General features: G+C 48.8%; 2 protein-coding genes across 5 annotated transcripts in view; both read right to left on the bottom strand.

Moving 5' to 3' along the window:
* The window catches only part of LOC120857782 (transmembrane emp24 domain-containing protein 7-like), a 15535-nt gene extending 13327 nt beyond the window's left edge, over window positions 1-2208 (bottom strand). Inside the window, exon 1 of the mRNA XM_040233518.1 lies at window positions 2144-2208. Coding sequence (XP_040089452.1) covers window positions 2144-2208 — 65 coding nt within the window. The remainder of the gene's footprint in view (window positions 1-2143) is intronic.
* Window positions 1228-18114, bottom strand: PEX5 (peroxisomal biogenesis factor 5). Of its 4 annotated transcripts, none has more exons than XM_040235063.1 (16): window positions 18007-18114; window positions 16295-16457; window positions 15942-15977; window positions 15478-15610; window positions 14918-15049; window positions 9221-9326; window positions 8605-8695; window positions 8101-8211; window positions 7754-7846; window positions 7141-7260; window positions 4457-4600; window positions 4187-4257; window positions 3599-3811; window positions 3206-3371; window positions 2726-2883; window positions 1228-2482 (listed from the first exon to the last, which is right to left on the bottom strand). In XM_040235063.1, exons 2-16 carry the CDS (start codon window positions 16439-16441, stop codon window positions 2281-2283), a joined length of 1923 nt encoding a protein of 640 aa, XP_040090997.1. In that variant the 5' UTR covers window positions 16442-16457; window positions 18007-18114; the 3' UTR covers window positions 1228-2280. The 4 variants fall into 4 exon arrangements, with proteins under 4 accessions (XP_040090997.1, XP_040090996.1, XP_040090995.1 ...); XM_040235062.1 differs by lacking the exon at window positions 18007-18114 and adding an exon at window positions 17078-17147; XM_040235061.1 differs by lacking the exon at window positions 18007-18114 and adding an exon at window positions 16600-16899.

The raw sequence follows: 18114 nt of genomic DNA, 5'->3' as shown, positions 1-18114 counted from the left end.
TGGGGGCTCAATACTGGCTGAATCTGACGTGGCCTCAAGATGCATCTGGCCCTGATGAGAAGAGCATCCACTTGGACATCTTCATGCTGCCAAACACAAGGCAGAGCAGATCAACCTGGAGATTTTGCTTAAACCAGAAGTTAACTCAACTCCTAGGCTATTTACTCTGCCAGACATGTCTCCTTATCTCCACACCACAAACTTCTGCATCAGCCTGCCCAGCCCACTCCCAGAACTGTGGGCCCTGCACCACTGCCCTTCAGAGACCCAGGTGGCAGCAACAGCTGCTCTCCTCCCCATAATGTTGTTTTTTTCTGTAAAAGTATTACACACGCACTAAGGAAATTTGTAAATTACAGAGAAGTATGACAAAACAGGGCAAAAGTTCCTCACAATCTTGACACATTTAACATACTGGGAATTTCGTCTTTTCAATGCATTTTCTTCTTGAGATAACTTGTAAAATGTTTGCTAACCTTTTCTTTCTCATTATATTGTTAGCTTTGTTGTTGGATATTGTTCCCTAAATATAACTAAATAGCTAAATAATATTTTACTGTCTGGATTACTGAACCAGTTCTCTTTTAAACATTTCAAATTCTAACATGGCCATAGACATTTACCTCCAAATATAAATATGCATATTTTAAATTTTTTCCCTAGGATAGAGACCCATCTTGATATGTCTCTAGTTTCTGATAAAACCCGGCAGAGCCCGCATTGAAATGCTGGCATCTCAATGACCTAAGCATTGAAAAAGACTACTGAAGTCTTTCCATGTAATAATTTGTAATAAAAAATACCAAGCAATTATATTGTACCCCATATTTTTCTGTATTGAAGTAACACAAGTAAAAAATGTGTGACTGCTAAACACCTGACTCTCCTGCTAAACCAGCAGGGCCACAAACACAGGGACCCTGACCCTCTCATTCGTGTACCTCCCGTGAATTAAGTGCTGAATAATTACTGGGTAGATGCTGGGAAATCAATGTTCCAGTGAGAATTTGAAAGATAAAGAGAGAAAAACTGTTGAACACCAACTTCCAAACAGCAACTCCCCTCCCACCACACCAACTGCACACCCAATAGCAGGATTCAAAGCCATGTCAGTTTCATTTATTCTTCATACAAATATTTTACACCTTTATTTTTTAAATCATTTACACATATTCATACAAAGAAAAATAAATTTCAGGATGGAACCTTGGGACCACGGTAGTTTAAAAAAAAAAATCTCTCTGGTCATTAGCTACTGAAAACAAGGCAAGCGGCTTCGTGGCCACCTCAGGCATTTTTGGGGTGAGTGTGTCTCCTGGCAGAATCCATGCTCACCCTCCCCCTGTGGAGGTGGTACGGGGGGAGAAGGAAGGCAGAGGCTCAAGGTAAAGCTGAATCCTCTCTTTGTTGGGGATCTGACAAGGTGGCAATTTCTGAACTGGCTTTCCAGAAGAGCTGGCTCAATTCTGACTCGCAGGTCGTTCTAAGCGGAGGGGGATGGCCACACTCGGGACAGTCCTCGACTCTGCTCTGTCCTCCCTCCACAGGCCCCAGACCAGAGCCCTGGACCTGAGCCCATCTGGTCCCTTCGAGGCTCAGTCCACAACAAGCCTTGCTCCCCACTCCCCCCACCCAAACACTCTGCAGCAACTGACCCCAGTAGCCCCTGAAGACCCCTCCTGCAATGATGCCCATCACTATGTGCAGCAGCAACCAGGAAACCCAAGCTGCAGCCAGGGGAGGTCCAAGGATGACAGAACCACAAGTACTCCTAAAAACCCGGCTCCACTGAGCCAGATCAACACTTCAATGTCATATGCCGCCCTAGACACGGTCAGCACAGAGGTGCTCGGTAGGACCTGCCCCACACCACTGCCTGAGGAGGCTGCGTGATTATCAATTCCTGGGAAAGGTCGAGGGAGGACAGATGTTACAAATGTGGCAGACCCATCAGAAAACGGCAGCTGATGACAACAGTTACCCTCTATCTTTGGGTCCTAACCAAAAAGCAGCACCAAGAAAGGGCATGATGAGCAGAGATAGGGAGCTGGACGGACAGCCCTTGAATTACCAAGGGCTCCGATGACACAGCTCCTTTTCCTACAATTATGCAGGAACTAGAATGCAGACTACCCACCCCTACGTGGAGGTGGCCCCTGAGAGGCGGTACCGCTTGTGGTCATCAGCCCGCCCCCTTGGTAGGTCCATTTGGGGAGAGGGAATCATGTCCAGTGCAGGGACCCCTCCAAGCAGACACTCACAGGGCAGCTCATCCCACTGTCACTGGGGCAGGCCGAACATCGCCAGGAGGGTGGGCAGGTCCCGGGCATCGGCTGCCCCATAGGCATCACTCTGGCCTAACATGGACAAGGCCAGACGCAGGGTGCTCCAGATATTCTCTGACATGGCGCCCCCTTCACCCCGAGGGCCCCGACTCTTCCTCTGCATGTTCAGGGCCTCCAGAAAGTGCTCCACAGCCTCCCTGCAGGGCAGAAGCATGAGAGCTGGTGAGAGGACACCCAGGGAAGGAGGCAAGTCAGTGGGTGAGGGGAGAAAGCAAGCTGGGCCTGGTAGTCAAGTAACAGATCAGAGGAGGAGGAGCCAGGGCCCACGGCAGGGAGGAGTTCATTCACTCATTCATTCATTTACTCAGTCACTCGTTCATTTGTTCGTTCACTCATTCATTCATTCATTCATTCATTCCCTCCTCAGCAGACACTCTTACCGGTGGGCCCCAAGGTTGATACAGCTGATGCCCAGGTTGTAGCGAGACCGGATATAGCCAGGCTGGAGCTCAAGGGCCCGGCGGTACGCAGCTACTGCTTCTTCACTCTGGTTTCCATTGGCCAAGGTGGCCCCTAGCTTATTCCACAGCAAATAGTCCTAAGACAGGGATGGCCAAGGGTTAAAAACACCAGCCAGGCTCACATCCAACTCTGCCCCATCTCCCCTGGTTCCCCACTCTATTTCTCTAGCATGTTACAATCCCATTCCTGTCTCCACAGGTCACGACATAACCACTCACCCCTGCAGACTCCCTTAAGCCCAGATGAGCTTGGACTCCCGCCCTTCCCCTCCCAATTCTCCCAAGGAAACCAGGACGCAGAACTGGAAGGAAATGCCCAGTGACACTAAGGTCCCATCAAATGACGCCTCCCTGGGACACGGAGTCAGGGTCTCTCTCCCCTCCTCCCCAGATGCTCACGTCGGGGCGGACGCTGAGCGCAGCGGTGAAGCAGTCCACCGCCTTGTCATACTCCCCACTCAGGTTGAAGAGGACCCCCAGGCCACACTGCACATCAGGGTCGATGGATGTCGGGTCCAGGCGCACAGCCGCCAGGAAGAGCTCTTTTACTTCAAGAAACAGGGAGCTGGGTGAGGAAGACAAAGATGCAGAAAGGCAGGTGGATGGATACGTCTATATTCCCAGTACTCCCTTAACTAGCCCACGATGCATCTGTCCACCTGCACCCTTCCTTCCTTCCAACCCTGAGTCTCCCAACCCCCCAGAACTGAGTGGCAATCTACCCCAACTTCCACTGTCCAGGTCCTCCCTCTCCCTGGTCACCACCCGCCACCCCAGGAGCCCCTCACTCACTCGGACAATAGAGACCCCAGGATGCGCTTGCTGGAGCCCAGGCCCACCCCACCGGCCCCCTCTTCCCCAGGTGCCACCAGGTGGGCATAGGCCGGCGTGTAGCGTAGCCAGTCTCGCAGAGTCTCACAGGCCTGCCGCTGCAGGGACTCGTTGGTGAAGCTCACAGCCAGTGCCATCAGGGCCGTCCGGTTGTCTGGCTTTAGCTCCAGGCACCTGTTTGGACCGAGAAGGACAGGGCTGGTCTCAGCAGCGGCCCCCTGCAATCCAAGCTGAGAGTTACCTGCCAACTCCCTCCATCCAGATACAGAGAATCCCCTACTGGTGGGTCATTAATAAAGTCACAGATCTGAGTAAGGGGACATTTCAGCAGCTGAGGAATCAGCCAGGGTCCCCCAAATAAAACCAAAAGCTGGGGAGGGAATGGAGACAATTATTCCCAAGTTCACTCCAAACCTTAGAGTTTCATCATGAGAAAACACTCATTAGTGGCCAGAAAGAAGACCAGGACCTGTCGTTCTAAACGCTGTTTGCAGAGCTGCAAGACTACCTCACCCCTCCCTGACCCGTGCCCCTCTTCAGAGTACTCACTTCCTCAGCGCACTGATGGCTAAAAGTTCTTGCTCGTTCTCTGCCTGGGTGGTCCCCAGATACTGCCAAGCCTAGAGAGAAGGTGCCAGATTTCATCACCCGTGTAGTCATTGTCCCTTCCTCTGGCTCCCCACAGACTCATCATCTCACTCCCAGGCCCCCACCCTAGGCCGTCACCCAGACCCTAACCCTTGTGCACTACCCACTTCAGGGCCTCCCTCAAGACTGGCGGAGCCCTCTCTAATCAGGTCAGAAGGAGGAGCCGCTCACTTCCATGTGCTTGGGGTCCTGCTGCACGGCTGCCTCGAAAAGCAGCACAGCGTTGGGCAGGTCCCCCTCCTGGAGCCGTCGCAGCCCCTCCTCGAAAGGCTGGGGGTGGTCCCGCAGGGGGTTCTCTTCCTCAAAGTGGTACCCCTACAAGGAAGAGGAGCCAGGTGAGACCCGGTCTCAGAAGGAGCAATCTCAGAGGGAGCCGCTACGGAGCAGTGGGAATGAGAGATGACAACAAAGACAGGCAAGAGGCGGAGAAGAAGCAGAGGGCCTCCACAAAGGGATCCGGAGAAATGCTGGCAAACCCTTCGTGTCATGAAGGAGACTGTCCACAACCACAGTGAAGTCAGCCCATGCTGCTATCCTGCTCCCAGCAGCTGGAAAGCCTGGCAAACTCTGATCTACACTGCAATTAAACTTATTTTTAGGAAGTTTTTATTGGCAGATATTTCCACATCCTTGACTCCTCAGCACTGGACGGAGCACATTTCTTAACAGGATCTGCTTAGGGTATGAGATAAGCTCTCTTTAGCTATTCAAAGGGCATTTCTTGTTATCTTGCAATAGTGAGATAATATATAAAGGAAATGTGATTTGAGGATCTGCTATTCAAATGCAACTCTCACCCAGCTCACAGAGTCCTGTGCGCACTGACAGGATAGTATGAATTCAAGCACTTTGAAAAACTTAATTTATTCTCCAGTTTCATTCTTAAAACTTATTAGTATTAATCTGTATCTGATAGTAAATGAAAGCTAAATTCCAAAATACTGAGGGCAGAAAAGGCTTCAGAGTCCCGTCCTGTTCTAGTGGAAGTGTTCTCATTTGAGGGGTTAGGATGTTATTGTGCTGAGTTCTGACCCGGGGCCGTCCACGCAGCAGAGAGGTGTTAGGTAAACTCAATTCCTAGCAAGCATGTGACTGTGACAAGGGAACAAAACGCTCCTTTGAGGAGAGCAGGGGTCACCACCACAAAACGACATACCAGAATGAAAACAAGATACAAAACAGAGGGCAAGGCCCTTTCTGAATACAGTTAAGGACAAACCAGAATAAAACTACGAAATAAGAACATAGATGAGGCCCTTCTTCACTATCATTGTGAAAGAGCTCAAGAACCAGAAATGCTTAAATCCTGCCAGCAAAGTTCTAAACCACTATAAGCCATCAGATGCAAATTATTTGTGACAGATAAAAATTAAATAATAACAGCGGAGATTCAAGAAACAGGACATACAGGAGATGGACTTGGGATGTTGCTGTTGCTCAGTCACTAAGTCATGTCCGACTCTGTGTGACACCATGGACTGTGGCCCGCCAGGCTCCTCTGTCCATGGGATCCTCCAGGCAAGAATACTGGAGTGGGCAGCCATTCCCTTCTCCAGGGATCTTTCCTACTCAGGGATCGAGCCTGGTTCTTCTGCACTGCAGGCAGATTCTTTACTGTCTGAGCCACCAGGGAAGCCCGTAGCAACCCACAAGATACAGGATAAGCCTGGGGTCACTGTTACAGCCTAAAAAGTCTCACCATTAGGCCTGATCCTCTGTCTGGTCTGCTCAAACTTTCACAGGATCATACTGCAAACACAGGATCACTACCAAGTAGAGTGTACCCCATCACAGAATTTTCGCCTTCATTTTAACAGTCTACTACAATAGCTGCTCAAGGTATGGCTGCAGTCTTGCAAATTTAAGGACCAAGAATTAAAAAATTTACATTCAGAGACCCATGAATTTACTTGACAGAGTCAGAACCACATCTGAAAAAAAAAAAAAAAAAAAAAACTACTACTGACATATAATTCAATAACAGCAAAAGGCAGATAAAATCCAGATTGTTCATATGTGATAATAAAGTTTAGCATATTTCTGTGGAATGTTAATTCAAATGCTTCTAATCCTAATTTTGCAATATCCCACCCAAGGTATCAGTGATGTCAAAACAGGGTTCAAGAATCTAAAAACAGGGACTTCCCTGGCTGTCCAGAGGTTGAGAGTCTGCCTTCCAGTGCAGGGGACCTGGTCGGGGAACTAAGGTCCCACATGCCCTGCAGCATGGCCAAAAGAATAAATTAATTTTTTTAAACAAATAAGTAAATAGATACTAAGTTGGAGGGCAGAGATGGCCTACTTCCTAACATTTTCTACCAAAGGAGATATCAATGTTCTTAAAATGCTTTCAACCAACCTCCAAAGCAGAGCTCCTTCTTCTGTGCTCTTAACGCATCACATGCAAACCTGTTTCAGGTACTATGTCACTTATTATTGTTATTATTATTAACTTTTATATCCCAAGAATAAAGAATACTTTCAATGACTGGAGAAGAACATGGAGTGACCCTAATGGTAAAGAATCCACCTGCCAATGCAAGAGATTTAAAAGACGCAGGTTCAATCCCTGAGTCGGGAAGATCCCCTGGAGAAGGGAATGGCTACCCACTCCAGTATTCTTGCCTGGAGAATCCCATGAACAGAGGTGCCTGGCAGGCTATAGTCCATGGGGCCACAAAGAGCTGGACACCACTGAAGTGACTTAGCACGCTAGGGAGTAATCCAGGCTTCCTTTTCATGGAAGGGGGCTCAAGAAAATGATTATTTAAACTGTGGGTACCCTTCAAATTCAGGATTAAAGGAGAGACAATAAAAGAAGGAAACCCTGCAATGTGAAAACAGCTACTTCTCACCTTGTCATAGGAAGCGGACGTGAGGTCGTCATGGTCAGAGAGCCAGGGGTGGGCCTCAGCATCACGCTTTGCCATCTCCTCCAACTCTGCCTGCAACTTGTCCCAGAAATCGACATCAGACTGTAAGGGAGGGAGGGCAGATAGGGAAGAAGGTCCATTGTGACGGCCCCGCCTCGCTCTCAGTGCCACTACAACGGGCTCCCCGTGCAGTAGCTCTTCCTTTCCCACGTGTCTCAGATCATCGGAAAGCTTTCCTTTGCTGCTCTTCCCAGATGCTATTTCCAGATCCTGACTCAGTGGTCTGGGAGGCCCAGGAACTAGTGTTTTTGACAGGCACCCACACCATCCCATGATGAAGGAAATGGCAACCCACTCCAGTATTCCTGTCTGGAGAATTCCATGGACAGAGGAGTGTGGCAAGCTACAGTCCACTTAGTCGCAGAGTCAGACACGACTGAGTGACTCTCACTCACACCTCATCCCAAGTAATCCTGACCCAGATGATCTAGAACGTTATGAAATACAACATCCGTCATCTCCAGCGGTAGGACACCCACTCTCTCCACAGGAGCACTTCCTCCTGGTTTGGCCACACTTTGCCAGCTGTTCTCACCTCTATGGCCGACTTGGCTCGCTCAAACTCCATATCGAGGGCAGACGTGTTTACTGGTCTTGTGAACTGGTCAACCCAGGCCTCTGACGTGCCCTGTAACAAAGCAGGCTGGTCATAGCACCACCACCGATTTTCTACCCACTAAACACTCAATGAACACCCACTGGACACCACCAATCTGGGCACTTCTGAGAAGAACATTCTCAGAATCTCTTTCCCGCCCACTCAGGACCTGGATGCTACCAAACAAGCTGGCAATAGGTTCCCTTCACCCTCTGGGACCCCTGAGCCCACGGCCGGGGACACCAGCAGCTCCGGGATGGGGCTAGGAGGTGACAGGAGCCTACCTGCTGCTGAATAAACTCTGCCGCCCACTGCTCTGCCTGAGCTCGGCCTGACCCTGCGCCGGACTCCAGGGACACCTGCCCCTCGCCAATCTGCCGCACGAATTTCAGGAACTGGGGCACAGAGATACACACAGGCCACTTGGGAGAGGACTTGCAGGTATGCCCTCTCGACCATGCCCAGAGGAGCCTGCCCTGACCCCTCCCCCTGAGGACCACCTCTAGCTTCAGACAAGATACGCTAAGGACCCTGGAAAAAGCAGAGAGCAAAGAGAGGGGGATCTCTGGCTCTAAAAATGGGAGACGGCACAGAAAGGACAGAGGGTTAGCAGGCAAGGAAGTGCAAGCAAGAAGACTCGGGAGAAGAGGCAGGGCCCCAAGTCTCTGCTCCCCAGAGAGGAAGGACGGGACCCCAGGTCCCAGCTCTTTCTGTTTAAACTAAATGGGGGTAAGGAAAGGGTTCCCCTGACTTCTCAGATGAAGCAGCAGTGGTGAGATGCAGCTCACCTCAGAGTTAGCCAGCTTGGGGTCATCCACCTTGGCCACAAAGTCACTGGCTGTGTGCTGCAGGTCCTCCTCAGGCTGGTACTCATCATACCTGGAAGAGGCGAAGATGCGCTAACTGTACACGTGGGTCTGCCACTACCTTGCCCTCGCCATCCCCACTTCCCGCCCACGGTAGTTAAAGAGTTCTCATCGGGGAACAGAGAGGGTGACCACAGTCCTACAAATTCCACTTTACATTAAAGAAGGACCTCTGGGCAGGAGGGGCAGAGCACCAGCTACGCACTTCTACCTCTCTCTTCCCCCAGCCACCTTTGGGACAGAGAGAAGGAACAGACAGTAGCAGGCTCCAAATTAAAGGAAAACAGGTGCGTCAGATAAAGCTATGAATTCTTGGTACAATACTTAGGGTTCTTGATTCAGTCTCATTTGAAACATAAATGAACTGGGGTAACAGTACAAGTGGAAGCCTTAGGGTAGGTAATGAAGGGGCTACAAGTAGGTTTGAGGATGTGGATGGAGGAGCTTGGGGGGCACAGGAGCAGACAGGGGGTTAAGGGAGGGGACTGTCCAATGCTTGTTCCACGGAGCCCATCCAGAGAGAAGAAGCTGGACTCACCAGCGATCAGCGGCAGCATTTCCCTCCGGCTCTCCCAGCCACAGCTTCTCCTCTGACTGCTCCAGGTACTCCTCAGCCCAGCGGGCCGGGGACACGGACAAAGGGTCTGCAAGGAGCAGAGAGGTGGGCAGTCAGCAAGGGAGCAGGGAGGGGAGAATATGAACCAAGTCAAGGCAGAATCCCACAGACGCCCCTGGTCAAAAGAAAACACTACCAAGTTTTCAATATCCAACCTACTCCCCAGGGGCCTGGGGGACAAATGTACTGAGCTGGGGACAGGAGACCAAACGAGGCAGCGCAGGAGAGGGGTATGGACCAAACCCGTTTTGTTTGAAATACAAGAGTGCTCACTAAGACACCAGGCGCTGGGCCTCTGGCTTCCTCAGAAGTGATGCGGGGACCTCAGGGGACCGGGGAGACAAGGGCGCTCCCACTCCTTAATCAAGCCTCTGTCTGTCCTCTGTCTATACAGTTCACGCCCTCCAGGCCACAGGAGGCTCGTATTTCATCCTAACATAATGTGCCACCAAGAGAATCTGAGGAGCAGAATGCTGAGCCAGACCTAGAGATGTATGGGTCCACTCTGCCCACTGGACCTTTTTTTGAGATGTAACATACAGACATGAAAGTATGTAGAGCGGGCCAGACTTAGGTGTGATGCTTCATTAATTTCTACCTATGAACACACTCCAGACCACGGCATGGACCGTCTCCAGTTCCCTCGCGGGTTCTCGCAGGCCCCCACAACCACCCGACCCCGGGATAAACACTATTCTGACTTCTGTCACTTCTGACTGGTTTTGAGAGCTACGTTTTTCAGTCTAATTCCAGAAATTGTCTCAGAAGCTCTCGTGACAAAGGTTGCACCAAGGCAATCTCAGAATAAACAGAACAAATGAGGCTGCTGAACTTTTCTCAACCTGCAGGACTTTGCTCTTTACTACTCTGAGGCCAGAAATAAAGAGAGAGAAAGAGACAGATTAAAGGATTTAAAGGAGCCCTAAGGAATTAGTACACGAAGTGAACGATGGGCCTGTGGTCTTCTTCCCTTCTGCTCTGCCCTCTTGCCCTTACACACGGTCATCCTGTCTTTTGAAGCTCTGTCACCACTTTTAACACCAAGGAGGCAAGGTGACCTTCTCAGTATGAATTTATAACAGAACTTTCTATTCCACTGAACTGACACTCTGTCTGAATAATTTCAACAAGCTAATCTCAACATCTGAGAAAACAATGCCAAAATCTGAAAAAGAAAAAAAAAAAAAATCAAGACTCACAGATATCACCTAATCATAAATAATGAGTGACTTATTAGCAATAAAATGAAAGATACGGTTGACAACTTTTTTGATCATGGACTTGGTCTCTTAATTTCAAGAGCTCCTAATATTTATATCCTGACTTCCCTCACTGGCTTTTACAGGCAACATTTCTCTTTCCTTTGCCCCAGCTAGACTGTTGGCTCAAGTCTGGAGACCTAATAAGGAAATGCCTAATACCCCTATCCTGTTCTGTTGAAAAATAACCAGTCCTTCTCCTCACCCTCCAGTCATGCCTTCAGCTGCAATGTTTCGCAAAAGCATATTATGGCCACAAATACCCCTTGAATTACAGAGAACACCAGTTCTGTGCAATCCTCCTTTATAGGACAAGAAGCGACAGAAAAAATACAAAATGACCCAGACTCTACAATGGACAAGAAGAAGTTTAGGGGAAAAAAAAAAAAATCCCAGAGATGCATCATCATCAAAGAGCCATAATTTGGTATTTAACCATAGCCATGAGATTCAGGATTTTCTGGCATTGGGAATCTACTCCAACAAAGGACGTAAAATAAAATAATCAAAAGAATACTACCTGGCCTTCAATGCTTTTTGAGAAAATCTTATAGAAAACCAGATCCATCTGCTTGCCTGCACGATTGAAGGAACTAAGGTCTGCTGAGTGGGAGGGACTATCCAAAGTCAGGAGATCCTAGAGTGATACCCAGCAACCTAACCTAGATACCAGACATCTGACTCAGAGCCTCCACCTCACTTCAATTCTCAGTGTGTGTTCATCTCATCTAGAAACATGAACACCAACTCAACAGTCAAAAACTCAGAATTTCCTACCTCTATCTATGGAAGTTTCCACATCTGCTAAATAACACAGTGGTCCAGAGGCAGGTTCTAGGGCCTTCCCTGGTGGTCCATTAAGAGTCCGCCTTCCATCGCGCAAGACACAGGTTTGATCCCTGATTCGGGAAACGAAGATCCCACACGCTGCGCAGCAACTAAGCCCGCATGCCACAGCTACAGACCCCGCACTCTGGAGCCCTCTCAATATGACCAGAGAGAAGCCTGTGTGCGCGAGCTAAGACCTGACACAGCCAAATTAACTCATTAAACTTAAAAAACAAAAAGAAAGAAAGAAGGCAGGTTCTAGGGTCAGCCTACCTGCACTCGGATCCCAACTCTATCACTGACTCACTGTGCGTCTGTCTCCTGCCCCACATCTCCCTCCCCACGAATCAGTCAACCCCCTAAGTTTCTAAGTCCTTATCTGTGAAATAGAGATAATAATAGCTACCTCACCAGGATTCTTGTGAAGACCAGATGGGATAATGCCAGTGTAAAGCACAGAGTAACAAGTATTAGCTACTATCATCATTTCTGCCTGTTCAAGGCAAGGCCATACAAAAGTGGAAACATCACAATGAGATTGTTATTCCTTTTATTCCACAGCCTTTCTGCTGCCATCAAGGGGAGATCTGTCGCCAATCACCAGCTGCTAATTCTGGCCACTGGTCTTCCTATGAAAGAGCAGCTTTATCTCTCATGACTGTCATGTAAACCCCACACACCATGTTACCTGAGGCAGTCTAAACTCAAAACCCCTTAAAGATGTTTCTCTTCTCTAGAGCTGAGCAATCACAAGATGGATAGTTATGTGGCCCAGAAGATTGCCAAATAAGAGGGGAGGGTTGGAGTTCCATCAGGAAATACATCAGACTAAAAAATGAGCTTCATGTGGTAATGGAATAATTCTGAATCTTGATTGCAGTGATAGTTACACAAATCTGCATGTGATAAAACTACACAAAACTATAAACACACAAATAAAAGTATGTAAAACTGGCGAAATCTAATAAGATACATGAATCATGGCAGTTTTCTGATTTTGATATTGTACATAACGAACAAATGCAAAATATGACCAATGGTGAAAACAGAGGGAAAGACACACAGAAACTTTCTGTACATGTTTTTTGCAACTTCCATAGGAACTATATTTCCAAATACAACATTAAAACAAGAAAAAACGGTTTCCTTTTAAACTAGATTCTGGAATCCTTACAATGGAGACTTAAGAATAGTAAGCATTTAAAGAATATAACCTTCTCTCATCTTGAAGTCTACTTATCCACAAAGAAACAGGCTATGTCACTATTCTGAAAATATCAGCCATAAATGCTATGAGGTTAGTGTCCAGGGATTCCACGTCCACGGATTCAACCAATTAGAGATGGAAAATATTCAGAGGGGGTGGGGGGGCAGGGGAATTCCAAAAAGTTCCAAAAAGCAAAACGTGAGTTTGCCCCATGCTGGCGACTATTTACAAAGTATTGGCACTGTATTAGATATTATAATTAATCCAGAGATTTAAAGCATATGGGAGGTTAGGTTCTATGCAAATATGACTCAATTTTATATAAAGGACTTGAGCATCCACAGGGGTCCTGAAACCAAATCTCTGCAGATACCACAAAGGACTGTACTAGGAAGTCAGTTCCTTCTAGTTCTTTCTGCCAAATCTCAACTCTTTCATTCAATAAATCCTGAAGGGCCACTACATACAAAGCAATATATTACTGCAACAGAGCATTTATACGAAGACAGATCCCACACTCCTCAACTTTCCAGTTTTCCACATCCTTGCCTCCAGAAAACAAGAGGAGGAAGAGAGAGATCTCCCAAAGAGAATTTAACACGTAAGACAGGTCCAACACGTTTTCTAAAGTAGCTCTTTATTTATAGGATAAGGAAGATTTCAGTGGCTCCAAGCACTTGAGTAATTGTAATAACAAAAATCTCATCAATAATAACTAAAAACTCATCCTGAGTTATCAAAAATGACTGATGCTCATGAGTTATAACAGAAGTATCTCTGTAATAAGAGACAGCACTTAAAGCTAAAGTTTGTACAAAAAAGGTGAGTACTAGTCTGGTGGAGGGAACTTTATGGTTAAAGCTCAGATTTTCCAGTTGGGGCAATTCCAAAGAAGATTCTCAATGATAGTGTAATGGTTCTAAGTACGGAGCCTGGAGTCAGACATAAGTTTGAATATCATCTCTGTTACTGAATGATAATCAGACAAAATATTAACCCTTTCAAAACTCAATTTCCATGCCTATAAAATGCGGGCAGAATATCTACCTTTTGTCACTGTGAAGCTCAACTGGCTTTGAGAATATTAAGTGCCCAGAAACCAAGAACACTCACGGTTCTTCCTTAAACTCCAATTTAAAAGAGGGAAAGGGAGTCATGATAAAAGAGACCAGCAGCTTTATTTTATTTCAGTTGCTAGATCTGGGGGGTTTTCTCCTGTGTGTAGAGGAAGGTCTATCTTTAGGACAATAAAAATGATTGGGGGTGGGAGGTACCCATTAGGTCATTAATTGTGTCATGAAAATTCAGTAACTATGATGACAGGAGGACCCTGAGAGGCCAGAATCTTTGTGACTTTCTCCCTTTATCTCTCCTGTTATTCTTGATTTCTTAAATGGAAATAGCCTAACAGTGCTCACTTTGAGAGCAATCAGGAAAAGCAAAGCTGAAGAGAAGGCCCTTGCTCAGGCCTGTCCTCAGACAGGCTGAGGGGAGAAAAAGCAGACCCACAGGGTGCGATGACCTTGGACAACTCAAAGATGGAAAATTAGGCTGGGACCCTGAAGAGCTTAAGATGCAGGCCTGGTATGGGTAAGCCCACCAACTCTGGAATTATTCAAACCCAGAGTCAAATTCCAACTCCACCACTTACAAAGCCATGATTCCTTGGGCAAACTAATTAATCCCCCAGCCTCAGTTTTCTTATCTATATACTAAGAATAAAAACAGTAACAATCTCAAGGGTTTTCAGGGTGATTAAATGGACAATGCATTTAAAGCACTAAAACAAAGCCTAGCTCATGGCGAAGTAAACATTAGCTAATATTATTAATTTTTATTATCATCACCAAGACCGTACACTTCAAGCCTTTGAACTCCACAATTCCACTTTCCAAGGCTCCAACACTGCTCAGGACGACTTAATGTCAGAATCCCCAGGGATCCTGTGAACAGCTCTTTCTTCCTCGGCAACATTGCTACCCATCCAATCCGTGGATCCTCTCCACCAAACTACAATAATAAAGTTCCAGGTAACAAAGAAGAAAACCTAACTAACTCCTCGTGTTCTCTCTCTCCTCCCAGTCTCTCAACCAGTTCAAACCCACTCCTCTGCATAACTTTCAATTCCCTATTACCATCTAAGAGAAACCTGGTTCAGTGCCCTATAGAAAAGAGTCATAAAGGTTCAAAAAGGTCATAAGCAGCTGAAATCACTCTATATATTAAAATGAATGAGGGTTTAAAAAAAAAATATATGAATGAGGATAACAGTGTAGAACTCTGCGCCGCAGGAACTATTTTAGATTTTCCCATGACAAGCCTCACCTGTAACTTCAGAGATGAACTCTTGGGACCAGTCAGTCTCATTATACTCCTGAGTGACATCCACAGCATCTCCAGCTGCGAGAAACTCCTGGGCCCAGTTCTCAGACAAGGCCAAGTCTGCCACACCAGGAGCTTCACAGAGAGAGAGAGAGAACTGAGGAAAATACACATCATTCCATCAGGCCTCAGGAACCCTGCTGTTGCTCTTGTTTAGTCTCTAAGTCGTATCCGACTCTTTGCAACCCCATGGACTGTAGCCCGCCAGGTTCCTCTGTCCATGGGATTCTCCAGGCAAGAATATTGGAGTGGGTTGCCATTTCCTCCTCCAGGGGATCTTCCAGATCCAGGAATCAAACCCACGTCTCCTGCATTGGCAAGCACATTCTTTACTGTCTGAGCTAACAGGGAAGCCCTGAGTACATGTGAAAACACTCTACTCTATTTGTCTCCTTCTATAACTCAGTTCCCCAATATCAACAGCTTCCAAATACAAAATCCCTTTGTCTCCATCTGCCCAGAAAACGGTGATTCCCCTCCCTAACACCAGAACCTGGACCCACCTCTCTGGGGTGCCTGGCGGAAGTTTGACTGTTCAATCTCCTGCATCTCGGCCAGGAGGTCATCCATCTTGAAGGTCTGAGGGGCACGGGACATGAGAGGTGCATTCTGGTCCTGGAGGAACTCAGCCACCAACTGTCAGAAGAGAGATGGTAAAGCGAACCCAGCAAGAAACAGGGGCCCATTCCATGAGGGACACAAACGTCAAACACAAGGAAAGGGAAACCCAGAACCCATAGATTTGGAAACGCTCAAAGAATACGTAAAGCGACAAAATTCTGTAAAGCAATTATCCTTCAGTTAACAAATAAATAAGTTTAAAAAAAAGAATAAGCAAAAACAAGAAAGCTGAGGCAACTCTCATTGGATCAGGGAAGTCTGAAGACTGAAATACGTGTGAGCCAAGTTTAAAGTAAAAATACAGCGAGCAAACAAAAAATGAGACAGGAGAGACTGGTATATTTACCTCATCTTCAGAGGCTACCCCCAAAGGCTTAGAGACCTAAGACAAAAGAAAGAGAGATGATATGGTACAGTAGGGAAGACCACAGACCCATAACTCAGCCCTGGGTAAAAATTCCAGCTCTTCCATTCACATGACCTTGGGCAAGTGACAAAACTTCTCTGAGCCTCAGTTTGTTCATCTACAAAATGGTTGCCTTCTGCTATACAAAGTCGTTCAATGCCTAATACAGTAAAGCTGACTCATCAGTAACTGCTATTATTTGAAACACAATAAAGCAAGCATTTATCCCAAAGCGTGCATCTGGACAATCCATCCCAGGTCCCGACTGGGGTTTCCACCTCAAAAGCACTCACCGCTTCCGAGGCTGGGGCTCCTGGAGGCCAGGGGCCGGGCCTCAAGCCCTCCTGTCGAAGGGCCTTGTCCTGGGTGAAGTGGCCGGCCAGCTTCATGAGTGGGTTGGCACCCCCACATTCCGCCTCCACCAGCTCCCGCATTGCCATGGTGACCGCCGGCTCTCTGATGGGCAGAGGTTTGGAAATGAGGTCCAAGAGCCAAACCCTTCCCTACCCACAACTCTGCCCGGATCTGGGGAAGGCAGACAGACATCCGTCCCAAGTGATTGGTCGCGGGCCACTGCGCCTTCTCGGCTTGCCCCCACCTCTGCCAGGAGTCGGGGGGCCGGTGCCCTCCTGCCGCCCCTCTCAAAGGCTGCCGCGCTCTGCCGGGGCCTCTCCAGCGGCCTCCACGGCTGCGGTCTCAGGCAGGGGGACGGACGGCGACTGCCCCCCACAGACGGGCCTGGACCCCAAGGAACCAAGGGTGACCATTCCGCAGCTGAGCTGTACGCGGACACTGGCCGGGCAAGGAAGAGGGGGCACGCCGCGGGGCAGTCAGTCCAGGCTCCCACAGCCCCGCCGCCAGGCGAGCACCGCGGGGGGGCCATTCCCGCCCCCTAAGTCACCTGGGCCCCTCCCCCTGTTCGGCCGGTCGTGGCCCACCCCTTCCGCGCTCCTAGCACCCCGTCTCTCCCGCCCCGATAGTAGCTCAAGCCCCGCCCCCGCGCCCCGCGAGGACACCGCAAGGGCGGGGGGAAGACAAGGAAGGTGTCCTCGCGCCCCTCGGGGCCCAGAGCTCACCGCCGCGCGCGGAGCCGCACGATGAGGCCCGGCACCTGGTGCTGGCCGGAGGGGACCGGAGCCGGGGGGGCGGGGAGCCAGGGGCGGGGCTAGGGCTTAAAGGGGCAGTGACCGTCGCGCGGCCGCCGCTGCCCTGCGGAAGCTGTTGGAGGGGGGCGGGGCCTTAAGTCTGCGGCGCAGCGTAATGGGCGGAGTCATGGGTCTTAAAGGGGAAGAGCGCCTTAAAGGGGAAGTCTTGGAGCGTCGACTAGGCGAGCGTTCGAAAAGATCGTGGACGGTAGGACTTATTTGATGTAAATCTCAAAGAAGAATGGAGCTAGGAGGGCTTCCTGGGCTTTGTGGGGAAGCCGAGCACGCGGATCGTGGGCTCAGATCGTTCTGCCTCTTCCCGGGGGGCGCACTGTGACCCCGGCATGTTCCCTCCCTTTCTGGGTCTCGGTTTTAAAGAAAGGCTCTAACGCAGGAATAGTGGAGGTCAAATCCGGGGCCTTCCCCAGCCTTCCAGGCCTTCCCCAGCCTTCCAGGCCTCCCCGCTTCCAAACTGCCCCTAGCAGGACAGCGTCACAGTTTCCATGGTGACAGAGGCCTGCCCCCGAATCCCTCAGCCACATCTGCGTTTTGGGGAAAATAGCACAAAATGACGGCAAATTCCGGTGACTAAAATAGCGTCCAACACATCCTGAGACTTCAAGCTGGTAACCTACAGGGAAGGTGCACAGTGAGTCACTTCTCTCCCCTCCTTCCTCTGTCGCCACCTGTCAAGGTCACCGTGGTGACCTATTCCCACGGTCCCAGACTGGGAAAGCACAACTGTCAATGCAAGAAACGATTTTTAATCACAGAATAAGCCTCAGGTCCCACCATCTGCCACAAAATTGACTCTGGTGTCAAACCTCAAGGATACTGGAAGACAAACCCTGAAATCCCACCGGCCTCCAAGTCCCAGGGTGTCCTGACGTCATGAAGAAGGGCAGGAGGTGCTCAAGGCTGTGGGCAGTTGAGCAAGGACAATTTTGTGCCAAAAGGAGAAAAAAAGA

The sequence above is a fragment of the Oryx dammah genome, unplaced genomic scaffold (genome assembly GCF_014754425.2).
Source record: "Oryx dammah isolate SB20612 unplaced genomic scaffold, SCBI_Odam_1.1 HiC_scaffold_29, whole genome shotgun sequence".
NCBI lineage: Eukaryota > Metazoa > Chordata > Mammalia > Artiodactyla > Bovidae > Oryx > Oryx dammah.
The sequence above is the reverse complement of the archived record's forward strand: the minus strand, read 5'-3'. Positions and strand labels throughout refer to the sequence as shown.

Excerpts from the sequence above, each read along its gene's own strand:
- PEX5 (XM_040235063.1), bottom strand. The coding sequence starts at position 16,441 with ATGGCAATGCGGGAGCTGGTGGAGGCGGAATGTGGGGGTGCCAACCCA. Across the intron at positions 15,050-15,477 it reads CCGCCAGGCACCCCAGAGAG|CTCCTGGTGTGGCAGACTTG; the intron begins GTGGGTCCAGGT and ends CTCTCTGTGAAG. Across the intron at positions 3,372-3,598 it reads CTGGGGTCTCTATTGTCCGA|CTCCCTGTTTCTTGAAGTAA; the intron begins GTGAGTGAGGGG and ends TTCCTCACCCAG.